We start from the raw sequence: 25809 nt of genomic DNA, 5'->3' as shown, positions 1-25809 counted from the left end.
AGGCATGTCCTCAGGTTTTTCCTTAGTGTAGGACTGCTGGGAGAAGCAGGACATCCTGCACAAAGGCAGAAGCAGCGGCAGCACTTGCATTTCTGATCTCGACAGAGCGTGTGGCTGCTATTTCATCTAACTGAATTCCAAAGTCTTGATCCAGGGGCTGAAGGAGACTGAACTTTAGGATCCCATAGGACATTCCTGTACAAGGTATATTCACTGAGGAGCAAGCACAAAGCAAGTGTAATATCCTCGGGAAATCAGATCTTGAGATTCATGGTGCCTGGGCTGACAAACATGAATTCCTGGCTGTGCACAATGTGATCCCACAGTGTTTTGCCTTTTTGCTGGCCTCTACTAGAGATGTATACGGCGACTGCTCCCTGCTGTTGCCGCCTTGGGAGGGGAGGTTAGCCCCGCAGACCTCTGCCATTACTCAGGACTTTCTTTAGACTTAGCTTGTTCATGACAACTAGGGGATGGTATGCTGGGGCCAATTTCTTGCAATGCATCATGACCTTTCTATGGTGAGGACTGGGATGCTTGCCGGGTGTTTGACAGGGAAGGGATGAGTCCCAGGATGTGCAGTTTCACTCACCCCCTTTTCTTCTCCGCATGGAGGCTTGGAATCAAGAAACAAAACACAAAACATGAATGGCATGCACAGTTCCTGCTTTCATTCCCAGCTCTATCCTTCCTATCTGCTTCTGTGCTTCTTCCCCACACTCTCTCCTGCCTCCCAGCATGCTGACAGGATCAGGCTCTGATGGTACAGTGTGTGTCTCTCCCTGCAGTTGCTCACAGTGAGGCTCTCCAGATTAAGGTTCATGGTCCTGGCCTCAGGACCATGAACCAAGCGTGACTACTGGGCAGCATCGCGTGCAACCTCCTTAGCTTTACTGCCCCTCTGTGGGAATACAAATGCATGTTCTGGTGCTGCGCTCTGGCACAAAGTGACACAGGCCCCCTCTACGCCCTGCCATTAGGCTGCACCGTTGGAACTAGATCTGAGCTGACCCCCAACTCTTTACTCAGACTAGCAAAAGAGAATGATAATCAGGAAAGGTATGATGTATCAGAAAGAAGTAAGATCGTGAAGAGGCCTGGATGGCATTTAATGCTTGAATTGTGGTGAAATCCTTTTAAAAGCTTTTAATCCCTCACTGTTCACAGAGAAGAGTCAGCAGTCTCACATACAAGTCTCCCAAAGACAGTCTCCAGTCAAAAGCCAGGACTGTGGGATAGGAGTACTTTGTTAGCAACTTACTAGAAATCTGCTTTTCTAGGAGCATTGGTACAATGTACAGCCTAGAAAATTTTAAGATAGTACCACGAGCACAAGAGATGTACTACAAGCTGCATGACAGGGACAGGCTGACACCTCTCTTCAAGGAGAAAGAGGCAGGGACCAGTCAACAAAAACCCTTTTACGGCGTTGCAGGCAGAAACGCCCTTTCACTAATATCATGTTCCCCTCGGAAAAGGCGATGTGAGGCAGACTGGGCTCTAAACTTGCATACCACTGAGCTGCGGGGATGGTGACCTGCACTAAAACCCTCTCTTCGCAGTAAAAGCAGGAAAGGATCAACCACTAAAAGACAAAGTGAAAGAAAAACAATCCTCCATTTTCCCTGCGCTCGCTCACTGGAGATGCGTGGTGGGACTGGCTATAAAACACTCCCTGTTCCACAAGATAAGAAGTAGGGACTACTCTAAAACTTCCTGGAAAACATGGGGACTCAGAGCAATTACTGTCCATAAATCCCTCTCCTGGGAGATATGGGGCAGATGCTTGCTCCTAGTCCCTCTCAAGGTAGAAGGGAGGCAGAATCTAGGTACAAATTCCTCAGGGAGACCTAGAGGACTCATCTTTAACATATTCTCTGGTAGAGATATTTCTTTGCTTTTCGTGACTTCCCTTTCCACGAGTTTGCACCCCTCCTCCTCATGCCCAACAGCTGTGCTTGTCAAAACACATGCAAATTGTGCACCATTCCCTCACACTGGTGCAGGTTGCAGTTTCCAAGGTGCAGGCTGTCCTGTGGTGAAGTCCCATGTTCCACTTGCATGTTTATGCACGGTTACTCGCAAGGCAAAGTGCCATGGTTTGTGTGTCTGCCTCTCCGCAAAGGCACGCACACGGAGCGTGCCAGGCTTTGACATGGGCCTGACATTCTGTAACGATGGGCACATGCAGCTAAGGAAAACGTTCTCACAGAAAGCAACATGCTGCCTGTCAATGCAAGCACACACTTATCACACTGATTAGAAAACGTTTTCAATACCAGCAACTGAGAATAAAAATATAAACTGTGGTGCCTGCCCAGGATCTGCGCAAAGGGAAGAGCAAGAAAGTAGAAGAAATTGGCTATTCTAAATCCTCTCCTAATGGCTACCACGAAACACAGTACTTTTTCAGGCTTAGTGACAAAAGGGTCTGGGAAAGTGGGGAACAGGCTAGGGTGAAACAGGGCAGTGCACTTAGCATAAAGTAAATCACAGTGGCTGTCAATCACTTGATAAAAACCCTTAAATACTAGTGTTTTTCCCTTCAAGCCCATGTTTGAGAGCATGAGCCTTAAACCTGAAGGCCTATTTCTTTCAGGAGAACCGTGCAGGCTTGTAAAACCTGGACACACATGTGTTAGCAGTGATGGAAACACCGACCAAAAACAAAGAGCGCAAGGGTCAAGCCACAGCCCAAGCAGGGCAGAGTGGAGTGAGGAAGGTCATGGACTTCATTTTAATGTCCTAAAAAAGAGGAGAGTGGGGGGGACAGCTTGCCTAGACTTCTGTCTCTCAGGTGGTCTCCTCTCAGGCAGGACAGGAGCCTGCCACACACACTGTTTCTACCATGGCGAGCAAGCACATCTGTACGCGTTACCACATTTTCACACAGCAAAGATATAAATACAAATAGCACAAGCAAGAGCCAGGCCAGTAGGCAGCGCTGAGAAAGGCTCCTTCTTTAGCTCTACCAATGCTCTAAGTCTAGTCTTCCGGCATATTTGATTCCAGCCATGTGTCAGCCCCAAACAGTCCATCTCAGCAGGGCCAAATACATACGCATCAGAATTGCAAGCCAGAGTTTGACTGTCTTAACAGGGTGCTCAAGAAACAAAGGGTAAGGAGGTTCCTCGTGCACCTTCTGGTGCTAGGCAGAACTTTAGATGACCACCACGCAGGCATTCAGCTAACCAGCCTCCCTGAACCACAACAGCTGAGGTGGCTTGTTACGCCTCCACAGAGGCACCTTGTCAGCTGCCCTGTTGCCTTGGTAGTGCACAGGACACAACATGCTTCAAAATATGCCATTAATTCTATGCACAGGAAACAAACTGCAACCAGAAGGTTGTGGAAATACTGACACCCATATGGTGCTGAGCAAATCTGAGGCTATCCAGGAGCTCTGCGGGGAGACCAGAGCACTGGGAAGTGCGGGCTCAACAAGTTTGCTAGAATACAGGGAAGAGTGAGGGGCTTCTTCACGGTGAGGACAGACAGAGGGGGTGGAGTGGCTTTGAGAGACTAGAGGAACATGTAGATGCAAGCTGGGATACCAAAGCATCTGGAAACGTGGGTAGGCTCTGTAGTGACAGCAGAACGTGTGAGTGTGTGTGCGTATGCAGTGTGTGTGTGTGTAAGTGGGGGAGGGAAGGGGGAGTTCATGGGGACGCTAGCTTATCTGGTAGCATGTGGTATCTGCCTAGAGGTAGAGGAAAATAAAAACAATGGGCTGATAAGGCTGTGAGAGGAGCAGGGTGCCTGGAAGAACACAGGCATGAGGGACACCAGCCTTTCCGCAAGCAGACACAGAGGGACCCACCCAATTTCCCTTTCCCCAGTCTGTCTCTCTGAGGAGGTGGCAGTGAAAAGGTGGATTGACTCTACTAAGACCTACTCTCCGAGCCTGTGCTGCTCACAGTGACTCTCAGTCACCTGCACCCCACACACAGCTAAGCACAATAGAAACTTCAGTACAGAAGGTACAAACATCACCTTGAGCTCACATTCATGCACACCTTAGGAGAATGGATGTTGAGGGTGCTGCTTGCTCTCACCACAGCCCACGCATGCTCATCATGCACCTCTGCATGCATGCACGTGCCCCCGTGTTGCTTGCTTACCTAGTTCTTCCAGCTCAGCTGTCATGGACTTGGAACGCAGAGTCAGGGTGGTACTGGGAGCTCTCTTGGGAGGCGGTGGAGCTGAAAGGAAGAGAGACGGCATTTTGCATTTCTTGTCCAGGAACTTACGAGGAGTGGCCAGATGTAGATGCCACTTCTTCTCCACAGCCTGGATCTCCTCGTACTCGCGGGATGAGGAGTCGCACTGCTGCAGAATCTTATTGAGGCTGCGTGTAGAAGCAAACTTCTTCATTGTCTCGGTAGCTTAGTCCCAAGGGCATGGGGCAGGCCCCCGGTGCAGAAGGGCTGGTGGCTCCTGCAAGGAAGTGCACACTGCCCAGGGTCCCACAGCCCTCAGCAAAAGAGAGTCCAAGTCATGTCCCTGGGCTGCTCATGCCCCCCTGCAGCTACAGTAGATGCTACGGCTATGAAAGCCGCTTTCTCAAATTAAATCTGTCTCAGGCAGCTGGCTGCTTGCCTGTGGGACTCAGCAAACAGCTCTGATGGCTGCTTCCCCTCCACACACGCCATGGGTGGAGGGTAGGAGGGAGAAACAAGTCCAGGAGGCCTGCTTTTCAGTCTCTCATTCCCGCCTCATAGCGGAGTGCATCCCTCAGTGAAACAGCCACCCACCCTCGTCTCTCTCGATTCAGTCTGTATCCAGGACTGGATGAGGCTCCCAAGGCCCTAGCGGAGCTCTGGAGCTGGAAGTCTCTGAGCCAAGCAGATAAGACACATGGCTTATACGGCGAGCCCCGCAAGACGGGGGTGCGGCGCTAAGGGGCAGGCTTGGCCAGAGGAGCTCCCTAGCCCGGCCTGCCGCTGCTCTGCCGGAGAGACGTTCCACGCCATGAGCTCACAGGAGTGCAGACGAGTTGGAGGCTTTTCCTCTTCACTTCAGGTGCCTCCTCCTCGCCTGCTCGGCTGTAACAATACAGGATTCAACGCTCAGGCGTTGCCATGGGAACCAGAGCTTCAGGCTTGTGCTGGAGCTGCCTGCATCAGAGACCCCAACAGGGGCGGATTCAGGCAGAAAACGCTAGTCCCACACAGGCCTCCATTACCGGCAGGAAAAAAAGGCAAGCCCCAGCCCCAGGAAGGAAAGGGGCTCTGGCCCTGCCTCGCGGCCGGCCCCAGCAGCGGTCTCGGCGGGGGCAGGCTGGCGCGCGGCTGCCAGCCCGCGCGGCGCCAAGGGCAGAGGGCTTCGGTCCGTGCTGGGAAGAGCAGCCGTCCGGGTCCTCGGGCCGAGCGGCCACCTTCGGAGGCAGGAGCTCCGCCGCGGGCAGCTACGGGCAGCTGCTCATCGCAGGGAGAGAAAGGGCTGAAAGCACCAGGAGAAGCGTAGAGCGGCACCCAAAGCGATCCCAGCACCGATTCCTGAGCCTCAGTCTTCCCCACGACTCGTGCTTTTGTGCAGTGACAATATAATTGCAGCTCTTAGTGTCAGCACGCAGCACCGGCTCCCTCCCCCACTCCTCGCGTGTTGCTTTTGGAGCGCCTCAATCTCCATCCCTCCGCGCCTGGCTCCCAGCCACGCTCCTTGGGAAGATGCTCTTGCCCCACCGGCTCCCTCCTACCACGGCCGAGAGCCGGGGCAGGCAGGTGCCCCTGCCCTCCGCAGCCAGCTGCCCCCAGATGTGCCCCTGCCCTGCATAGCTGGCCCCCCTCGGGATGTGCCCTTAGCCTCCACAGCTGGCTGCCCCGAGACGTGCCCCTGCCCTGCACAGCTAGCTCTGCTTCGGATGTGCCTTACCACCATCCACAGCCGGCTGCCCCCAATGAGCCCCCATCCTGCACAGCTGGCTGCTCCCAGATGTGCCCCTACCCCGCACAGTTGGCTACCACTGAGATGTGCCCTTAGCCTCCACAGCCTAGGCTGCCCCTAGATGTGCCTCCACCCTGTATAGCTGACTACCCTTGGGTCAGCATACAGCTGCAACAGCTGGCTGCCCCAAGTGTGCCACCACCCTGCACAGCTGGCTAGCCCTGGGGCGTGCCCTTATCCTCCACAGCTGGCTGCCCCCAGATGTGCCTCTACTGTGCTCAGCTGGCTGCCCTCCGATGTGTCCCCACCGTGCACAGCTGGCTACTCCCTATGCCAAGAGCCGCCCTGTCCCTGCTGGCCAAGAGCACAGCAGCCCAGGATCAGACTGTCCCCCAGGCCCAGCCTCTGGCTGAGGTTCTCAGCTCTGCTCCAGGGCACAGGGGACTGTGGGACACAAGCCCCAAAGCCTTCTAGAGGCTCCACAACTGCCTGCACTCTCCGCACAGGCAGTCCCAAGTTGGGCCGTGCCCCCCAGGAGCCCCCCAGCCCATGGGGCAGCTCCCATCCATGGCAACTTCCCAAGCAGGGACAGGCTCCACCCTGAAACCTTCAACATCCCTATGAGGGCTATTCTCCACCCTGATACCCCCCACACTGCCTACACTCCCACAAGGACTACTCTTTACCTCCAGAGTTCTCCCGGGGATCATTCACCACCCTGATGCCCCTGCACTCTCATGGGGCCAATACACCCCTCGAACCTCTGCGGGTGCCGTCCTCCACCATGACCCTCCCCATATCCCCATGGAGGTAGTTTTCCACCACAACACCTCCTGCACCCCCGTGGGACAGCTCTCCATCATGACACCCCCCACACCCCTGCCTGCAGGGCAGTCCTCTACCATGACCGCCCCCTAGACTCCCAGCAGGAGTAGTTCTCCATCATAATCCCCCCTACCCCCAACAGGAGCAATTTTCCACAACGGCAAACCCCCCAACACCAGCAGGAGCAGTTCTCCACAATGACACTCCCTATATGCACTGCAGAAGCAGTTCTCCACCATGACCCCCCCGAGATTCCCAGCAGGAGCAGTTTTCCATCACAACCCCCCTACCCCCAACAGGAACAATTTCCCACCATAGTAACCCCCCACTGCCAGAAGGAGCAGTTCTCCACCATGACCCCCTCCCAGACTCCCAGCAGGAGCAGTTCACTGTCATGACACCTCCTTACTCCCAACAAAAGCAATTTTCCATCTTGACAATCCCTCACCCCCAGCAGAGGCAGTTCTCCATCATGTCACCCCCCAGACTCCCAGCAGGAGCAGTTCTCCATCGCGACTCCCCTTACCTCCCAAAACAGCAGTTTTCCAATGACAACCTCTCACCCCCAGCAGAGGCAGCTCTCCACCATGACATCCCTCAAAGCAGAGGGAGTCTCTGCTCCCTGAAGCCCCTGTGCCCCCAGGACAGACCTGGGGCCATATGGGTCACCACCTAGACTGTAGGTGCCAGAAGCAATTCTGCTCCTGAGGAGGAGCCAACTCCGAGCTTTACTGAGAGCAAACACCACCGGAGTGAGAACAGAGCTGTTGGGGTCCTGTGGCCTGGTGCTGAAAGGGACTTTCAGGAGGCTTGGCAGGCTGCCCTTGACTGTGCCCAGCTTCCCCGGCAGCAGCTGCAAGGCTCCGACTCAGCCTCCCCACCTAAAGACTGTCCTGACTGCATCACTCCCTAGTTACATCCCCACTACAACGCACATCCTGGTTTCAGCACAGCTCATCGGTGCTACGCACTCAGGAGTTTTCATACCCTCAGTAAAGGGTGGCTCCACTTTAAGGGGTGAGTGCCAGGCTGGTATGGGTGGGTACTCTGTACACAGTGTCCTCCTCTCTCAGCCGCTACAGCTCAGCAGCCTTGTCAAGCTGTCCTCACTACTCATCTTGTAGGCTGTGCAGACTTATCCCGATAGGCCCCCATGCTTCTGCATGTCTGCTTACGTTTAAGCCATGCAAACCCCACTATTCAGAATACCAGGAAACTCTACACCTACCCTTTTTCCGAACAACTTCTTCTGATTCTGGCTTGCGGCTGACGGAAACAACTTTCATCACCAGGTGATTCCCCCCTTGTCGGATCAATGAGACCACCTGCTTGTGCCCCACCTTCACCACGTTCACACCATTCACCTAGGACACAAACAGAAACAGACCAGTATAAAAACTGCCTATGACACAGAGGGCGATACTGCCTGATGACAAGACCCAAATCAGATGATTTTGCATCTCTGCAAATCTTTTTATGCTCCATCATAGCACGTTTTCATATTTAAACTATCCCTATGGGATTTCACCCTATTTGTGACCTCAGCCTTCTGAAGAAGCTGGGAAAGCTGCAACAGGACAGTAGAAACCAGCATGCACCAGGACTACTGCCAGGTAGCAAGAATTGAACTTCCTCCCTTCTACTGGGCTGTCAAGACGGATGACTAAAAATTGGGCATTTCCAAGTTCTGTCTGGGTATTTGGCAACTGTATTGAAGGTTCCTGGATCTGCAGGTCTTGGGCTGTGTCCCAGGCCTGCAAGATACACTGGAAATACACTTGCATCAGCATAGAACAAGAGACGGGGTTCAGAGCAGAGCCTCTCACGTGGAACAGTTCAGCTGCCCTGACTTCAACAGTAAAAATCCGTATTTCACAGATGGAGAAACTTATCTGGGCAACCCAAAAATACAGCCCCTCTAGCTGTCAGCATGTCAATCAAACCTTTCTAGCAGTCTACAGGAGATGTACTGGAAGCTCACTCATGTCGCTGTTTTTAGTCCTAGTATAATATATCAGTTCCTTAGATGATAAGTACTTGGTTGTGACACCACACTAGGTAATAAGACTAAGACAGGAAAATAAGAAATAAATAAAGTCTCACTACTTAGAGACATTTAACAAGTAGCAGTGAACAAGGGTTTGTCACTGCGCATTAACAGAATGGAGCCTCACTCTGACAAACGAGGTCTAGATAGAATGGGGATGAGAATGCCACAGTTTAGATTGTCCACAGCCGGAAAAACTGGCTTCAATTTTTGTGACTTAGTTACCCACTTTGTAAAAAAAAAGGACTGGACTGCACACTTTGGCATTCACTTTTCACATCTCTTGTATATTCCTGGGCTGCTATTACTGTAGACATTAGATAATTAATGGTGGTAAACAAGAAAAATGATTATCTACGAGCAGTACTACAATAAAAATATAAATGTTTATGCTAAGAGAACATACGCTTCCAGAAGTGAAGCACTCAAAAGTTAGGAAATAACAGGATTTAGGTTGTCCATGCAACATTAATTTTGTCACCCTAAATTTAAAGACCAGAAGCACTCCATTCTCTCTTGCATACCGCAGGCTTTTGAATTTCACTCAGTTATGCCTCTCATCAGCCCCACAAAAATGTTTTCAAGTCCTTATTCCAAGATACCAGGAGATGGAGAATTCAGCCCTTCCCCTGAATGTTTGCTCCAAACGTTTAGCAATTCCCACTGCTTAAAAAAAAAAAATCTCTTCCTACTTTAAACTAGCAAGAAATTGATTTTCTGTCACTGGTTCTTGTCGTACTCTTCTTTACTGCACAGTCCCACCCTCCTTACTAATAGTATCATCCTCTGCATTCTAGAGCACGTATACTGCGATCAAATGTACGACAGACTAAAATGCAGAATTTCAAGATGTTGGAAACTTTGACATTTCAAGAATTTTTTTTTCTATTTTTTTCAAAACTAGCTGGAGATGTTTTGTCTTAGAGTAAATAAAGTCTAAGGGGTATTAATTAATACTACTTCAGGACTAATTCAATAGATTTAACTGCTATTGTTGAAATAACTAAAAATATGTAGGTCATTATAACATTTATAATTTGTAAGCAATAGTTCTGCTTCCTATGAAAAAGTGTAAAAATATAAAAATGAAAAAAGGCATTGAACTAGATTCTGAAATGGAACATCAATATTTTCTAAGATACAATGCTTTTTAATTACTGTTTTATTTCAAATAGTTCCTCCATTCAGTTTTCTTGAAAAACATATATTTTCCTCAGAAAATTCGATTGTGATGAAATTACCAGTGTACTCTAGTTAAATCACCTCTTAATCTTCTTCTTGGATGAACTGGATCGAATGATTAAATTCTAGAGCACGCTTATCCCGTATTTTCTCCTGATCCTAAAATACTTCAGTGGTTATTCTTTGCAAGCTCTTTAATTTTTTAAAATAAATTTAAACAGCAGACATGAGGGCTGCATGGAGTATTCCAGTACTGCTTCCACTTTTTTGTCTAGCTTCTTTCATCTGCGGATCTTATTTGCACTTTTGCCACAGCCTTCAGTGAGTACTCACAGTTTTCATAATCCTACAGTCATTTTCAGAGTCACCATTTTCCTGGTAACTGCCTCCCATCCTGTGGCTTTGCCTTGCAGTGCTTTTTCCGAGATGCAGAACTACATGTGGCTGTATCAATTTTGTTTTATGCAGTTTGCCTTGCTAAGTGGTTCAGCTCACTCTGCAGATCTGCTCCACTCCCTCATTACGAAACACTTCAGACCTTAGGTCATCTGTAAATTTAATTAGCAGTGATTTCAGGTTTATTTCCATAACATTTATGAAAATACTGAATAGTATCAGGTCTTGAACTAAATCCTAGACAGACCACCCAGAAACAGCTAGCAAGTGATGATTCCTCACCGACAATTACTTGTCAAGACCTGTCACTTAGTAAATTCGTGAACCACTTAACATGTGCTTCACTGATTTTGTTAACCACTAATTTTGTAAAGGGAATGTTATACAGTAGTAAACAACGGCTTTACAGAAATCCATTACATCTGAACAGTTACCTTTATCAAACAAGCCTGTCACCTCAAAGAATGAAATTAAATTTGTTTTATGAGACTTTCTGGTCTACCCTTTAATTAATCAGCTGATTACAGTACGAGCTTGTCCATTTTTTGCCAGCAACTGATACCAGCCTCACAGGTTTATAATTAACCGGATCATCCTTCTTGCCCCTTCTGAATATGAGCACTCTGCTAGTCTTCTGGCATTTCCTCAATATTATAAAATTAAAAAATGAAAAAAAAAACCATAAAAAATACCACCTGGAAGATGCTGACAGCCTCAGTTACTAATGGATTGGAAAGTATTTCATCATCTGCATGTGATACATGCACATCACCCTGCTCCTTTCCAAATAAAGAACAGAAATAGTGATAGAACACGCCTATGCTTTCTGTTTCAGTTTTAATCATCTGAACATGTCCACCCAAATGGGCAGCAGTTTGGATTATTTAGGTTACTAGAATATAGACAGGAGTAAGAACGAGAAGTTTTGATCCTGGGGGCTGAAAAGGTGAGATTTTCTCCCTCCTCTCCATCCTGTTGCAGCACTTCTGGCAAAAGCCTGAGTGAGAGTGTGGTCTCGAGGGGAGCATTAGCTGCTGGCACTGCTTGGCAGAAGCAGTTTGGTTTAGACCGGAGTATTCATATTCTATTAGTATTTTGGCAGGCTGTTGAAGTTTTTGCTGACAGCTCAAGTGACAGATGGAAAATGTTGATTTTCAATTGTTTATAGCTTAGTAAGATCTGGGATGAAGAAAAGGTATCAATGTGGTTAGAGAGCTTTTTGTCCAATGTGTCTCAAACGTGACCATACACGAACAACTCCTAGAAAAAGCCGTAAGAAACCAAATCATAGCCAGCATAAGGCAATTTTATTCTGCTGTTGGGCACTCCTTGACTATGTATCTAAAGCATGAAAAAGCAGCAACAGAAGAGATTAACACTAGCTTTACTAAGCATGCTAAGGACCCAGCCATGAAAGACAAGGAAAAATATGACACTGGACAGTAGGTGCAGAGATTCTCATTGCCACGCTTACCTGGGGAAGCTGGACAAATTGACTTGATTGTGACTCTCTCAAACACCTTTGGCCAGAAGAATGTCAGCCCAAAGCCACAACCAAACTGGCCAGAAATGTGCGAGAGCTGGGTTAGGTTACAAAATCTGCAAAGAAAATCTTGCTCAAAAAATAACATGCCTGCTGCTGACCAAAACAGAGGGAATAGCACTCTACAGGTCTTCCAGAGGACAACCTTAAAGTATCTGTCCAATTTTGCCAAGCCATATGTGAAAGATGGAATACAAACAAGCAGGTGCTCAAAAATCAGGAAACTGCAACTCAGCCTGACCAGCAAGAATCACGTCTTGCAGAAAGTAGGTGAAAAAGCAGTCAAGAGGCTAAAATAAAATAGAAGGCCAATAATGAATGTTATAGAGCAAGGCTAATCACAGAGGAAATTAGTCAGATAGTTGCATGTACTGTGCAAGGACATTCGGAAAGAAGAAAATATTCCTAAACAATAATTAAGTCCTCATTCACACCTGACTGTTGGTGATACTCAAGAAGGTGAACTACCAGACTCTGCAACTGTGAAGGTTTTTGGTTAAACACTCATCTGAGCAAAGTTCCTCTAATAGTTCCTCTTGAAAAATTCAAAATACAAAAAGAAGAACATGTTGGAGAAACAGGTTATCTTACAGTTGGACTCAACTGCTTGGTGAGGATGCCCAGCTGTTAGAGATCATGACTACGGCCTGGAGGAAGGCAACAGATCAAGAATCAAACCATGCAGAAAACAGCTACAAAGCATAAAAGAGCATATATGGGAATCTGAAGATACTATGTCAAAGTCTGTGGTTGGTATAAACTCTTCTGGGATGAAGAAAAGGTTATCAATGTGGTTAGAGTAGCCAAATGATGCACCAGTGCTGATGAACTCCAGGAGCACTCCTCAGACTGAGTTCATGGGCAAAAGGTGGCAGATGAGCCACGTGATCCATATAAATAAATGCAAAGTAATGCTTCTAGGGAAAAATCATCTGAACCATGCTACACAATGCCAAACGTGCAACTGGCAGTTACAACTTTGGAAAGATCTTGGAGTCCGGACTGACAGCTCTCAAAATCATGGGCCCAGTGTGCAGCAGTAGTCAGAAAAGCCAACAAAATGTATCAGCAGCGAGGAGACAGAGAGCAATGCAACAGCGTCATTTGGGGCTATGTTGTCCTGTACACACTCACCTTCAGTGCTATGTGCAGGTCTGGTCTCAGTACCTCAGGGAGGGAGCCATTGAGCTAGAGAAGGTCCAGAGAAGGACAGCTAACGTGCTCGTGGGGATGGAGCATCTGCCCTACGAGGAGAGACTGAGAAGGCTGGGACTCTCCATTTTCCAGAGGAGAAGGCTCAGGGAGAGACACAGCCCAGGCTTCCAAAATCACCAAGGCAGTAAATGCAGTGAATGCAGAGCAGGCAATTCACCGAATCCTGCAGTACTAGGAGGAGGGGGCACTTGATGAACTAGTGGCAGATCAGATTAAAAACAGACAAGAGCAAGTACTTCTTTATGCAGCAGGCAGTGAACTTCTGGAGCCTGCTCTCATGAGAGGCTGTGGAGGCGGACAGTACTGGCAGATTCAAAGAGAGATGAGATGCATTCTTGGACAGCAGGTCCGTACACAGATACTAACAGGACTCAGCAGGGTCGTTCCTGCTAACGTCCCCAATACTATGACTCTGGATGCTGGACGTTAACAAGGAGAACAGACCACCCAAAGTGGCCAGGCACATGCGCTCTCCTTAAATAGCATCTCCTAATGCTGCTGTCAGAGACATGGAACTGAGCTAACGGACCATCAGTCTGGCCCAGTGGGGCATTTCGTACATTGTTTGATCCCTCTCAGCAGTGGATAAGGATATGAGCCTTTAGCAGTCTGTCATAGGAGATAATGTCCCCATTCTCTTGATTGTCTCCGTAGCTTTTCTCTGCTCCTGCTCCTGCCTGAATTCATCTTCCTTGAACACAGGTGTCCAGGGTGGGATATTACTCCAGATGAACTCTTACGTGCCTAGTGTAACAGTACTAATCCCTCCTTGTGACGAACCAGTGAACACCTAAAACGGAAGAAGGCTCAGAAGAGACATGCAAAGGCTATGTGCTCATGAAGCTCAGGGAGTTAGTCACACCAATAGTGTGACTAACTACAGCTGTTGCAAAGAAAGCTGAACTTATCTTAACGCAAAGGGGACCAGAGGGTGGCCTCTGTTCTAGATAAAAAGACTCTATCAGCTGAGTGGATGAGCTGGCTCTATCAGCTGAGTGAACCAACGGGCTATATCACTTGAGTGGATCAACCAGCTGTGTAACTGTTCATTCCTGAGTTAATGAAAAGAGTGCAAATGAGAATAAAAAATGAACAGCAACATAAAGAACTTCCTAGACAGCAACAGGCTGGAGCTGATTTCAACCCATATATTCCCTTCCGGAGATTGGGGATGTCTAGCATCATGATGGTGAATATGTTATGGAGACTGGTAATGAGAATCACAGCTGTACTGTGATTCAGCTGTATACTGCAACTGCTATACTCCACTAAGTGTAATTTCTACTTGTATTGTGATTTAAGTATGTTACTGTATCACTCTGCCAAATCAAAATCCTGTGTCACGTCAAATAACTTCAAATAAGTAAATTTCGTATTAAAATTAAACTCTCCACATGTGGAATATCTAAAAGAAGCCGGCCAGAGAGAATTGCACTCTGACACCCCTCTCTCTTCAAGAAAAACTGCACAGATCAGTTGACAGATTTCACGGTTATTTGTGGATGACCTCAGTATTGCTGTGCTCCAGATCCCTTCCCTGCCTGAAAATTCTGAAGATCTGGAGTTCAGATTATTTTTCTCCAGGTGGAACTCATCATATATTTCTAAAGAGACTATTCTTATTTGTCCATGTTTCCCGTCTTTCCCCGTTTCGTTACTTCTCCATTCTTTTATATATTAATTTTGCTGATACCCTGAATGCTTATAACTCAGATAATGTATGGAACTGCTAAACTGATTTCTGCCTACCATGGTCTTCCACTCCGGCTCTCCCCTTGTGCTCCTTACACTGCTGCTGGCTGCCCAAGAACACACTTCTAACAGTGATCTCTTCTCCTTACTTTAATTTTTGCTCCTCCTCTAGATGCATGGAAGCTTTTTCCCTCTTTCAGCAGATTATCTCCTCTGATGAGGGTAACAGTCTTGCTAATTCTGTAAACTTAGGTGTAACTATCTGCCAGCAGGAGGAAAGACTGGTACCTTTGCCACTGCCACGAAGAAGGAATACAATAAAGGAAAAATAAAAAGGCCACATCTCCAGAAGTACTTTTGGGACCATACAAAAACTGTACCCACCTTCCTTGAAAGCTACTGCCTGATCATGCGGTGGTCTCAGTCCCCACAGTTTCTTGAGATATAAATCTGGGTTCACCATAGCCACCTACTCTAAAGCATTTGAGGAATGTCACCTAAGTGGAGATCAATGTTACGTTCAGCAGCCCCTGGCATGGTGCAAATACTGATGGGACAAACTAAATGTTAGACTGTGGGAAAAAGATAGAGAGAACAGCTTTCTCTGTGCCCTTGCTATCACTTAACCGTTACTGACATCCAAAGTTATGATAATGTAACATTGGATTGTTGAAGGATGACAAAGGTACTATCCTTGTAGCTTCAGCAAGCATGCTGCGGTCCCATTCTGGGCACTTCATTACCCAAATGATGTTAACCAATGAGCGGTTTAGAGAAATGCACCGTATTATCAGAAAATTAGAAGGACTGAGTTCTGAAGAAAGGCAGAAAGAACCAAATTGATTCACTATGGGGTATCTGTCTGTACCTTCACAAAGCAGTACATAAGAAGAAGCCTGACCTAATCGTGAATACCAACAGTCAGCTGAACAACGCAAATTCCAAGGAGTAAGAAGAATTACTTACAGGACTGAGAGCTCAGAAGCGAGAAGTAAGTTTGTTCTGTTCCAGAGCTTAGTTACGGCCATCTACCAAGACAACAGTGAGTTCATATACACAGACCAGCAGACAAAACCCAGGGTGTTTTGGGGGAAAATCTTCAACAACAGGAACAAACTCAGAGAACACTCCAGAGAAGAGACTTCTCTGGATTTCTGATTGCCAACTTCAGCCTTTCAGCATTTCAAAGAATTCAAATCTGAGAAAGGTTCCAAGATTCTTTAGACTGTGATTTATGTCTTTGTGAGACCCTGACTGTCTTTCCTACCTCTCCCAGGCGATCTCATTCTCTGCACATAGCATGTATTGGTGCAGAAATGCTTTGAAATGGGATTTCACTAAAATTCATGACTGCAGTATTCAGAGGAGCTTCTGTAAATACATTGAGATCTGCTGTGATCTGTCTCCCTTCAAACCAGGCAACGGAATTAAATACCTACACACCAGAGTTATTGCCCCTCACCACCCTTCCTTCAGCACACGGAATAAGCTGAACTCCTTAAGCCTCACAAGCCTTTTTGCATCTCCTGAATCATTCTAAGGGCCTTTTTTGAATGCTACTCAGTAACTCCAGATTCATCCTGAGGTGTGAATACTTGACTTGCACAAAGTAATCTTTAGTGGTTCTCCAGTGCTGCAGCTAGACATGCACATTCACATCCCTCTTGAAGTTTCTGTCCTTTATATATACAAGCAAAATATCTCTGCCATATCCTACACAAGCAGATAATTTTAACACAGTTATCTTGGAGATACTCAAGTCCTTTGCTGAATTATTTTTTCCAGGGTAATCTCATAGCCTGTAATCTGTATTCTCTGCTTGCAGATACGTTACCTTCCACGGTCGCTGCAGCCCTGCTGGAATGTGTCTGTTTAAGCGGGAAAGCCAGATCACTCTGTAACAGTAACCTGTTTTTATTGTTAGCTATTCCATCAAAGTTTATGATATTTGCAATCCTTATAAACACAGTTTTTTGTCATTATTTTGAAAACTAATAGAAGTGTTGAGTTGCTGCGATCAAAAAATTTAAGGAAGCCTTGCTGGGAATGGCCCCACAGACTGGTACCTTCTCCTTAGCAGATATGTTCTGAAATTTGTCACTGAATGATTTTTTAATGCATTTAAGACACACTCTCTCTGTTAATTCAATTCAATTTAAGTTTATTTATACATATCATATGGTTATTAAGGAGAAGTCAAAACATACTCTACAAACACAGTCCTCATTTTAATCAGGCCTATAAAGCTGTCAAGAAATACAACAGGTTTATTTCCATCTTCCATGGAACCACGCTGTATGATATTAACCGTATTTTCATTGTCTAATTCTTTGTTGATTGAGTTCCAAATTACATTCTTTATTATTTTACACAGCATTGATGCTAATCCAAACAAACTATACTTTCCTGAATCACGTCTTTTATACCCTCAGAATATTGGAACAGCAACAGCGTTCTACCAATCCTTTGGAAACCCACAGATTATCAAGATTTTTTAAGTATTAACATCAGTGGTTGAGGCAACTCCTCAGCTAGGCTCTTTTAAACACTCGGGTATATGTTATTCAAGTCTGTTAATTTGAGTATGCTTATTTTTAGCAAATACTATCTCACTTTCTCCTTGGTTACAGCTGGGAAACTTTCTGTTCCAAGCACATCATATGGGATGGATACATCCTCCTGATTTGTTTCAAAGTCAGAACAGAACATTTCTGCCTTTTTTTAATACCAGAATATACAATTTTATCATTTACATGTAGAAATGGATTTCTACCCGTTTTTTTTTTTTTTTTTTTTGCTTCTAACGCTCTAAAATTTCTTATTAACTTTACATATTGGCCTTTGATATTTTCTTTGGCTTCCCTTATCAACCTCCTACACATTTTAGCTCAAATTAACTGCATTTCCTTCTCCTTTACTCACTAACCTTTCCAATAAGCAGGGGTATACATGTGTCAGTGAGTAATATTTAGCTGCTTCTTCATTATCTCGCTACAGTGGGTGATGTCTTGCCCAGCATTTTTTCCCTGACTTTTGGGCTGTATTTAGCAGAGTGTCCTCAAATAACTCTTAGATTTTGTTAATTATGTAAAATCTATATTCCCAAACACCAAAAACTCTGAGGTGCATAAAAGTGACACCCTTTCATCCTCAGGAGATACTTACAGGTTGATGCCATATTCTGCCTATCATAAGCACAGCCAAATCCTGACTATCAGAGTTAGAACAACACCAGTAAATTTTCATTTGAGTTATCCAACTTTTTTTTTTTATTTTTAAAATTACATTATCTGACAGCAACCATATTTAACTAGTGGCAAAAGAGATACCAAGAAAATGTTCTCCTGTTGAACTAACCTCTTACATAACAGGTTTTCTCCTTGCGCATAAAGAAAGATAACTGGTGAGGTCTCTTCAGCAACAACACAGAATACTAACAAAGAATCCTTTCCTACAGAGCTATAAATGTCCCTGTGATATCCTGGGTCAATTACTAATTTCAATTTTCTTTTCTTCTAATGATGCTTTTTATGACTATATAATGTATATCTAAATAACGAAAATATGTCAATCTATATCCATATTTGTATTTAATATCTGTACGTTCTATGTATATATATACACATGCGCAATGCATGTATAAAATGAAAGTATACTTAAGAAGGCGGCTTTCTACATCACTAGTTATACGATCTTCACGCGAAAAATTCAAGTATCTAAAAACATTCGGGCTCAGAGGAAGATACAAAGCTAGATACTACAGACAGCGTTCTTGAATTCTAGTCAGATAAGGGAAGATTCTCAAAGCCATACCTTTGAAATGACACCCTCCAGACAGAAAACACTAAATACTAATCCTATAACTAGCTGTTCCACTTTCACAGCTAGATGCTATTCCACTGACCTCAGCTAGCCAGGTGAACATAAATTGCATAATAAAGTAATTGTTTGTATGGCACTTCATTCTGGTACTGGGCACGGAGAGGCAGTCATCTGGGTACTCTGTGCAGTAACTAGTAGATTCAAATTCCTCTTCATCCAAAGGTATTTCAAAAAAAAAAAAAAAATTGCTGAGTTCTGCATGACCATCTGAATCTTTGTAGTTCGAAACCTTCCTTCAAGAAACATAGCATCTTTTGCAGAACTCCAGTTCCTCCTGAATTTTATCCAGCTATATATGATATTATAACAATCACATTCGTTCTGTCTGCCTTTTAAAGATTATCTACTGGTAACTAGAGGTTCTTCAGCACGCACTGTCCACAAGCACTTTCACACTCTGATTGGGTATACATCCAAAGACTCAAGCCCAGATACTTTTTTCCCTTAGTAGGATCTGTAGGATTTACTGACCCAGGCTGTCTAAATATAGTATAAAAGAGGAAAGCACATCGCACTCTCATAGTCCATCTCAATCTTTTAGTTCCAAGTGAAAGAGCCCAGAAGGCATGTTATGTCTGCAAACTGGATACCATACTCTGGAAAACATGCAGTCCTAGCCAATAACCTTCCTTCTCCTTCAATCCTATGTGCATCTTTATTTAATGGCTAATGCCATGCAGTAACACTGAAGTGAAGAGGTTACAGTAGAAGACTGAGTTCCTGGACAAAGAGGTTACAGCTCTGCTTTTCCCAGTCCTTCATCTCACCTGAAGGTTCTGCCAGTGGCAATGATGTTAAGTGCAGCATGCATCAAACTTCAAAATGGAGACACTTCTCAAAAACAACTTGGTGGTCACCTGAGCCCTACTGGAATATACCTGGAGAGCCGCTAGCACTTCCACCTTAGCTACCACACTTGCCCTATGCTGCTATCCAGTAAGAAAGTCTCTGCACTGAGATACGGCCTTCTCAGACCTCTTTGCTGTAGGATGTGAGATATGAAGGGGTCTTCCTAAAAGATTTTGTCAAACGAGTAAAGAAAAATGCATTTACAAAACAGAGTGAGAGCTCTACTTTAACTGATCTCTGGAAAGAAAACAGCCAGATACAATTCAGAAGCCAACCTCGGTAAAAACTTTCAGTAATTCTGCAGGGTCATTTTGTCTGCAAAAATTGGGGAATCTTATTTAGAGCTTTTGCTCCTTACCCTACCAGATGTTATTCTCATGGGGAAGATTGTCACCCATGAGAGATACATAGGACAGAGACACCACGTGCAAGTCACAACTATTATCCTGGAAAGTTTGCTGCCTGCCCAAAGCCTGGATTGGTAGTAGTGTGGGAAGATTATGGGGCTCATCTGCCCTTCCGATTACTACCCCTTGCTGCTCATCCAGGTGGGTACCAGTGATATAGCCAGGAAAAACCACAAACATGACTACAGGGATTTGGGGTCAAAGGTGGTAGAGACATAGCAAGAGTGGTGTTCTCAATTCTTCTGGCTGAAGGAAAGGCCTAATGAGAAGCACATACTTCTGGCAGATTGATGCCTTTCTGTACAGATGATGCTGCCAGCTATGATTCCGCTTCCTTGATCCTGGCATCTCACTGGAGGAGGATGAAGGACTACCCGGAAGAGATTGACCCCAGGTAGCCAAGAGAGGGAAGCACACCTCTGCAACCATGCTTGCTGACACGGAGAGGAGGACTTAAAACTAGTTTCATCAGAGAATGGGGACCTAAGCCTAGAGATAACAGAGGAAGACATACAAATGGAGAAGGTATGCCAGTACAAGGGCCATAAGAGGGACATTAATATTCCTGCTCAGAGGATACAGTATTCAGAGGCTTTCCTCAGGTGCACTGAGCTTGGGCAATAAACACAAAGAACTGCAAGTCCTGCAGTGGTTGCAGGGCTATGATGTGGTCAAAGGCTTGAGAAAGCATGCTCAAAAATCCCCTGAGAGCTCTGACAGGGAATGATGGGAAAATATTCTCTCCACTTTCCCAATGAGAGATATTTGCTGACTGTATTAAGATACGCACTCAAGGAACTAACAAATTCCCTCCAATTTAGGACGTCAAAAAGACTAACATGTAACTGGGGCACAGGTTCTGCAATGGATAAGGATTTGAGCATATCTCAGGCTGAAAAGTGACAAAGATGTAGCTGCTAAATGCCTTTCTATTATTAAAAAGAATATTTCTCACTGGAAACGAACAGTCTTCAGAGCCATCTTGACATCCAGTGAAAAGCTGTCCAGTTTCCAGAGATAGCTAAGAAAAACGTCTGGGAGACTGTGGACCCCGTAGAAGCGCACTCAGCAGCCAAAGAGAGCTAGTTGCAGCGCTAGGGGAAGTACAGGAAAAAAAAAAGGCATAAAGGCATATCCCTGGCAGAGACCGGCCAAGTCCTGCCACCACTTAAGACAAAGTACAGTTGACAGAGGCATCTATCGCAACACAGTCACAGTGTGGCTTTCAGGGCTATACACAGAATGAAGCCAGGCCTGAATGCATAGCCCAGGGTGGCTGGGGTATGGTATAACATTCTTGCTTGCTGCCATATGGCTCAACACACCTAGATATGCGGGTCTCTGCAGTGATGATCTTGAGGAAAGGCTTGTGCTACTAAAGTTCTTGGCCCGCCATGAGCTGGAGATGACTTCCCTGAGACAGACGGACTGCGCTGAGAAAGTAAGCACCCTGGAGACCACGGAAACCAACTAGCCCTCTTCTTGAGGCAATGCAATTACTGTGCTCAGAATCGTGCTCCGAAGACTGAAACTCCAAATCAAAGCATTATATCCTGCATGGGTTTCCTCCTTCCATTCCTTGAGGACTGCAGCTGGGACAAACTCATAGCAATCTCAGCGTTACTTCTGAGCCTCCACAGAAGTCAGCACCTCAAAGCACATGGACACCATAAAATACTCTGCCTTCGCATAGAAGAGGCACTGCCAACTCATTGTTAAACTTTTGCCACCCATAAATCTGAAAAGTACCAGGGACAATTGCACATACAGTTATATCCACAATACAGAGAACTTTCAGATGCTAGCAGTCCCTCTGAGGGAGAACCCCATCCCCTGCCAGCACAAAGAACAAAAACTAAATGCTCCAAGGAGTTGCTCTATATTTCGTATTTCCCACCTGCAGTGCTACAGAATAACGTGCTTTTTGCTGAGAGATTGCAGTGCTGGGATTCACTGACAATGCACTGCCTAAAAATGGGCACCTATCTTGAAAAAAGTTGCCCTGGGATCCTTATCCAGTAAGTACAGAGCTGGTCAGTGAAGCCACCAGATCTTGAGTACAATTTGTCACATCCTAAAGTAGACCCTAGGTTAGGTCATATGAATTGCTTCCCTGAATTCCCTCACCAGATTTATTTGGTTTCCGCAGGCTGTACTGGCAGCCTAGACAATGCACTGAGATATAGGCACCCAGCTAACTGAAGCCTGAAGCGAGGTGAGATGAATCACAGTACATATCTCTACCAAAGGCAGTGTCTCGAGCTCATTTCCCTCTCTGTGATGGCACAGCAGCCCCGCAGAATGTCAGATCGCAGCTGTATTTAGGAAATTATGGAGTGCCCCATGGAAAACTGGGAAAACTGGCACCTGGACGTTGAAAAGTGAACAAGAACATTGGCAAGCCAGTGTTAGCCAAACTAACCAGAAAAGTTAGTGATGTGCTTTCAGGTTACAGCTGCTTCCAACCACTCTACTTGGAGCATATGTGATGGAAGCACAGCTGAAAGAGAGCCTAAGTAAACACGGAGGTTATTTATCCAGGTATTTATATACCTAGAGAGATTGTGGGAGAGCTGGTGAGGGGTAGCACATCTCAGCTCAAGAAGAACAAGGGCAGAGCTTAATGCTTCTGACTGGTCTGCCCTAAGAAAGCAGAAGCCCTGAGATTTTTCTTTCCCCTGGCATTTCTGGAACGCCCCATATTAACCAACACAAAAGGCAGGACTACCCATGACTGATCTCAGTCACGCTCACTACAGATGGTGAAGGCCACTAGGAAGACAGGGCAGCCTCGTTATTTCTGGTGAACTGATAATCTTCCTTGAAAAGACCCGATGATACAAAATAACTTAGTTTGGTTCATATATTTGTTTTAGCGTAAGTATCTGCAAAATAGGATCCTTTGATTCCTGGATCAGCAGATAACAAAGGTGCAGAGTAGGTGCTGCTGGAGTTTCGTCTGGACTGCTTTTCTTAAAACCTGGGCAGATGAACAATTTCAAGGTATTCGGGCCTTTGCTAGGTAAATGAACAAAGCAGTGAGTACATCCGTCTGGAAGCACAACCAGAGACACAGTTTTAAGCTTGACAGAGATGACATGGCAGGATCAGGGAAAGGAAAGGGAAAGACAGAGATTATGAAGTAAATGAAAAACTAAAGCCAAGAGTGAGAAAAGGTTCATGGGAAAAATGCTGATAGATGGTAAGACAAATGAAACTCTGACTCAGCTGGATCACTTGCCAGACTTGGGGGGCAGGCAATGCTCTGCCCATTTTCTGCATTCAGACCGCCTGAAGTGTAGCAGTGAGGCAGGAAGTCTCTGGCCAGACTCATAATGTGGACGGGCACTCAAAGGAAAACAAGGCATGATGCATCTCTCTGTTCTACTTGCGTGATACGCAAAATGATCTATCTGTGCATCCAACCTGTCTTGCAAGCTTTATTTTTCCCACGGCAGAATTTTCTCCCTTTGAGCATGTCACTAAATAGGCCAATCGCATGCCAGATATTTCACAGTTCCCCTGACAGCTTACAAAAATCTTAAGTAATGATAAAATTAGTGGGTAAAATCTTAAATAATGATAAAATTGGGATCAGATTCCCACCCAAAACACACTGCAGAAAGCAGGGGCTGAGTCAACACAAGAAGGAAAAGATTTAGCACTTGTGATCATTCAATGTGTTTTTGGTGGGTTTTTAAAAAAATCTACTCATTCCAATATGAAGAGAAGGCTTAGGTTTTTGGACCTCTTGAGAAATAGGATTTGAAGCATGATAAAGGAGAGCAGAAAAAGCAACAAGCCGAGAAGGCTAGGAAAAAAAAAAGAGAGAGTCTCTCTGCGGAGGGAGAGGAGGAGTCAGATATTCCAGTCTATTAAGGTATTTTAGAGCTCTCTCCACACCACCTTGGAGACTAAGGGGAACTACTGCCTACAGGGGCAAAGGACTCATTACGGGATGCCAGGAGGAGCATTCTAGGATTGTGTGAGACTTATGAACTGTTCAGAGGAAGGACCAAAGGCAGGGAAAGGAAAGGATCAAGATGGATCAGGGAAGACAAGCATGGAAAAAGAGAAAGAGAAAGAAGGGACTGGTTGAGTGTGAACAGATTGCTGGGCAGTATGCATACCTGGTCATGCCCTGCACTTGATCCACAGTCTGTCCTGTCTTGTTATTATACCCTATTTCTAACCATTTTCCTGGGTGAGGGTATTCCCTTTTCTCTATAGGTGCGTGTGTGTGAGAAGGCCTAATTGCCAGCAACTGGGGAACGGGCCATGGGTGGTAGGGATCTGTAAGTCTGGGGTGCCAGCAACTCAAGACACCGGATGGCATGCATATTGTATGTCAATGCTTATGTAGACAATGATGAGACTTGAACTTGAATCAGTAGTTGATGGAAGGCCTGTGTAGAAAGCTGGGGACCGGTTACGCCCTCTAATTCACCATCAGTTGATCCCCAGGTACACGTTGAGAGGGCAGCTCTCCTGTCTCTGCTCAGTCAGAGCTCCTCATGCCAACAGCCCAAAGCAATACATGTCACTAGTTTTCCCAAGGGGAACATGCAACATACCTCATGGAGGAAAAAGAATTGCCTTACCAGCCACAGGAATTCTTCCAGCCTTTACCCTCAAACATTCATGCTCAGTCATCCCTCTCTCAGCTTCAGAGACTTATTTAATTGTTGAATCAGTGTGAAGAAGACTACAATAGTTCAGGGCTTGCTTGGAGCTGTAAGCAGTATCCTTGCCACCTGTTTCTCATATGAAAGAGCTGTTTTGTGCTTATCAGTGCAGCTGTTCCCCATCACTGGGCAATCCCAGCTCTCACGTGGAACACTGTCATCCAGGGAATGCTTTGCAGCCCTTAAACACATCTCAGGATTTTCACCTGCACTTCTTTATTTGGATTTGCTAACTCTAACATGCAAGTATCTTACATATGTCTGTTTATCTAGGACTAATCTCCAAAACTAAGAAAGATTTAAAGCTAAAAGAGTGAGGATTATTTTCAGCAAGAGATGGGCTCCAGTTATGAGTTACAAAGGTGTAAATGAAGTTACAGATTTAGAATGCCCATGCCCATGCAACTTTCATCTAAATTGAACTGCTAAGCACATCTCTAATGTATAAATTTGGACAGAAGGACAAAGATGGGTCCAAGGAACCTGTACAAGGCTCAAGCAACATCTCCTTTTCTGCCTGTTGCCCCCAGTATGTGGCTTTACATTACAGGAAAACTGATGTGCTCATTCTAAACCCAGTTCAAGCTTGCCTCCCAAATGAAACCACACACTCTTATCGCTCCTCTTGCAATATATCTAATGATCACATAGACACAGGGGGAGTCAGTTCAGTTAAACATGACTTCCCCTTTATGAGTCCATGCTGATTACTCCTGATCACCTTCTTATCCTTCATATGCTTGGAGATTGCGCCCAGGATGAGCTGCTCCATCACCTTTCCAGGAATGCAGGGGAGGCTGACAGGCCTGTAGTTCCCTGGCTCCTCCTTCTTGCCCTTTTGGAAGACTGGGGTGACGTTTGCTTTCTTCCAGTCCTCGGGCACCTCTCCTGAGCTCCAGGACCTCTCAAGGCTCATCCTTGCTGAGGCACCCCTCAGCACTCCTGGGTGCATCCCATCGGGGCCCATGGATTTGTGGATGTCAAGTTTGCCTAAATGATCTCTAACCCGATCCTCCTCCACCAAGGGAAAGTGTTCCTTTCTCCAGACTTCCTCCCTCCTCTCCAGGATCTGGGATTCCTGAGGGCCAGTCTTAGCAGTAAAGACTGAGGCAAAGGCGGCATTCTTTGTCGCCGGGGCCCTCGCCCCATTCAGCAGCAGCACAACCGGTCCCCAGCTTTCTACATAGGCCTTCCATCAAC

The 25809-nt window shown here is 45.9% G+C and overlaps 1 protein-coding gene across 11 annotated transcripts in view; it reads right to left on the bottom strand.

The window, feature by feature from the left end:
• Window positions 1-25809, bottom strand: part of SHANK3 (SH3 and multiple ankyrin repeat domains 3) — a 385552-nt gene that overhangs the window by 51972 nt on the left and 307771 nt on the right. For 9 of the 11 annotated variants that reach the window (XM_068937006.1, XM_068937137.1, XM_068937414.1 and 6 more), the window contains exons 16-18: window positions 7940-8075; window positions 4122-4202; window positions 593-616 (exon numbers count right to left, since the gene is read on the bottom strand). In XM_068937006.1, coding sequence (XP_068793107.1) covers window positions 593-616; window positions 4122-4202; window positions 7940-8075 — 241 coding nt within the window. The remainder of the gene's footprint in view (window positions 1-592; window positions 617-4121; window positions 4203-7939; window positions 8076-25809) is intronic. The other 2 variants (XM_068937086.1, XM_068937500.1) reach the window with 1 other exon arrangement.

This window comes from Struthio camelus, chromosome 1, assembly GCF_040807025.1.
Source record: "Struthio camelus isolate bStrCam1 chromosome 1, bStrCam1.hap1, whole genome shotgun sequence".
NCBI classification, from domain to species: domain Eukaryota; kingdom Metazoa; phylum Chordata; class Aves; order Struthioniformes; family Struthionidae; genus Struthio; species Struthio camelus.
The sequence above is the reverse complement of the archived record's forward strand: the minus strand, read 5'-3'. Positions and strand labels throughout refer to the sequence as shown.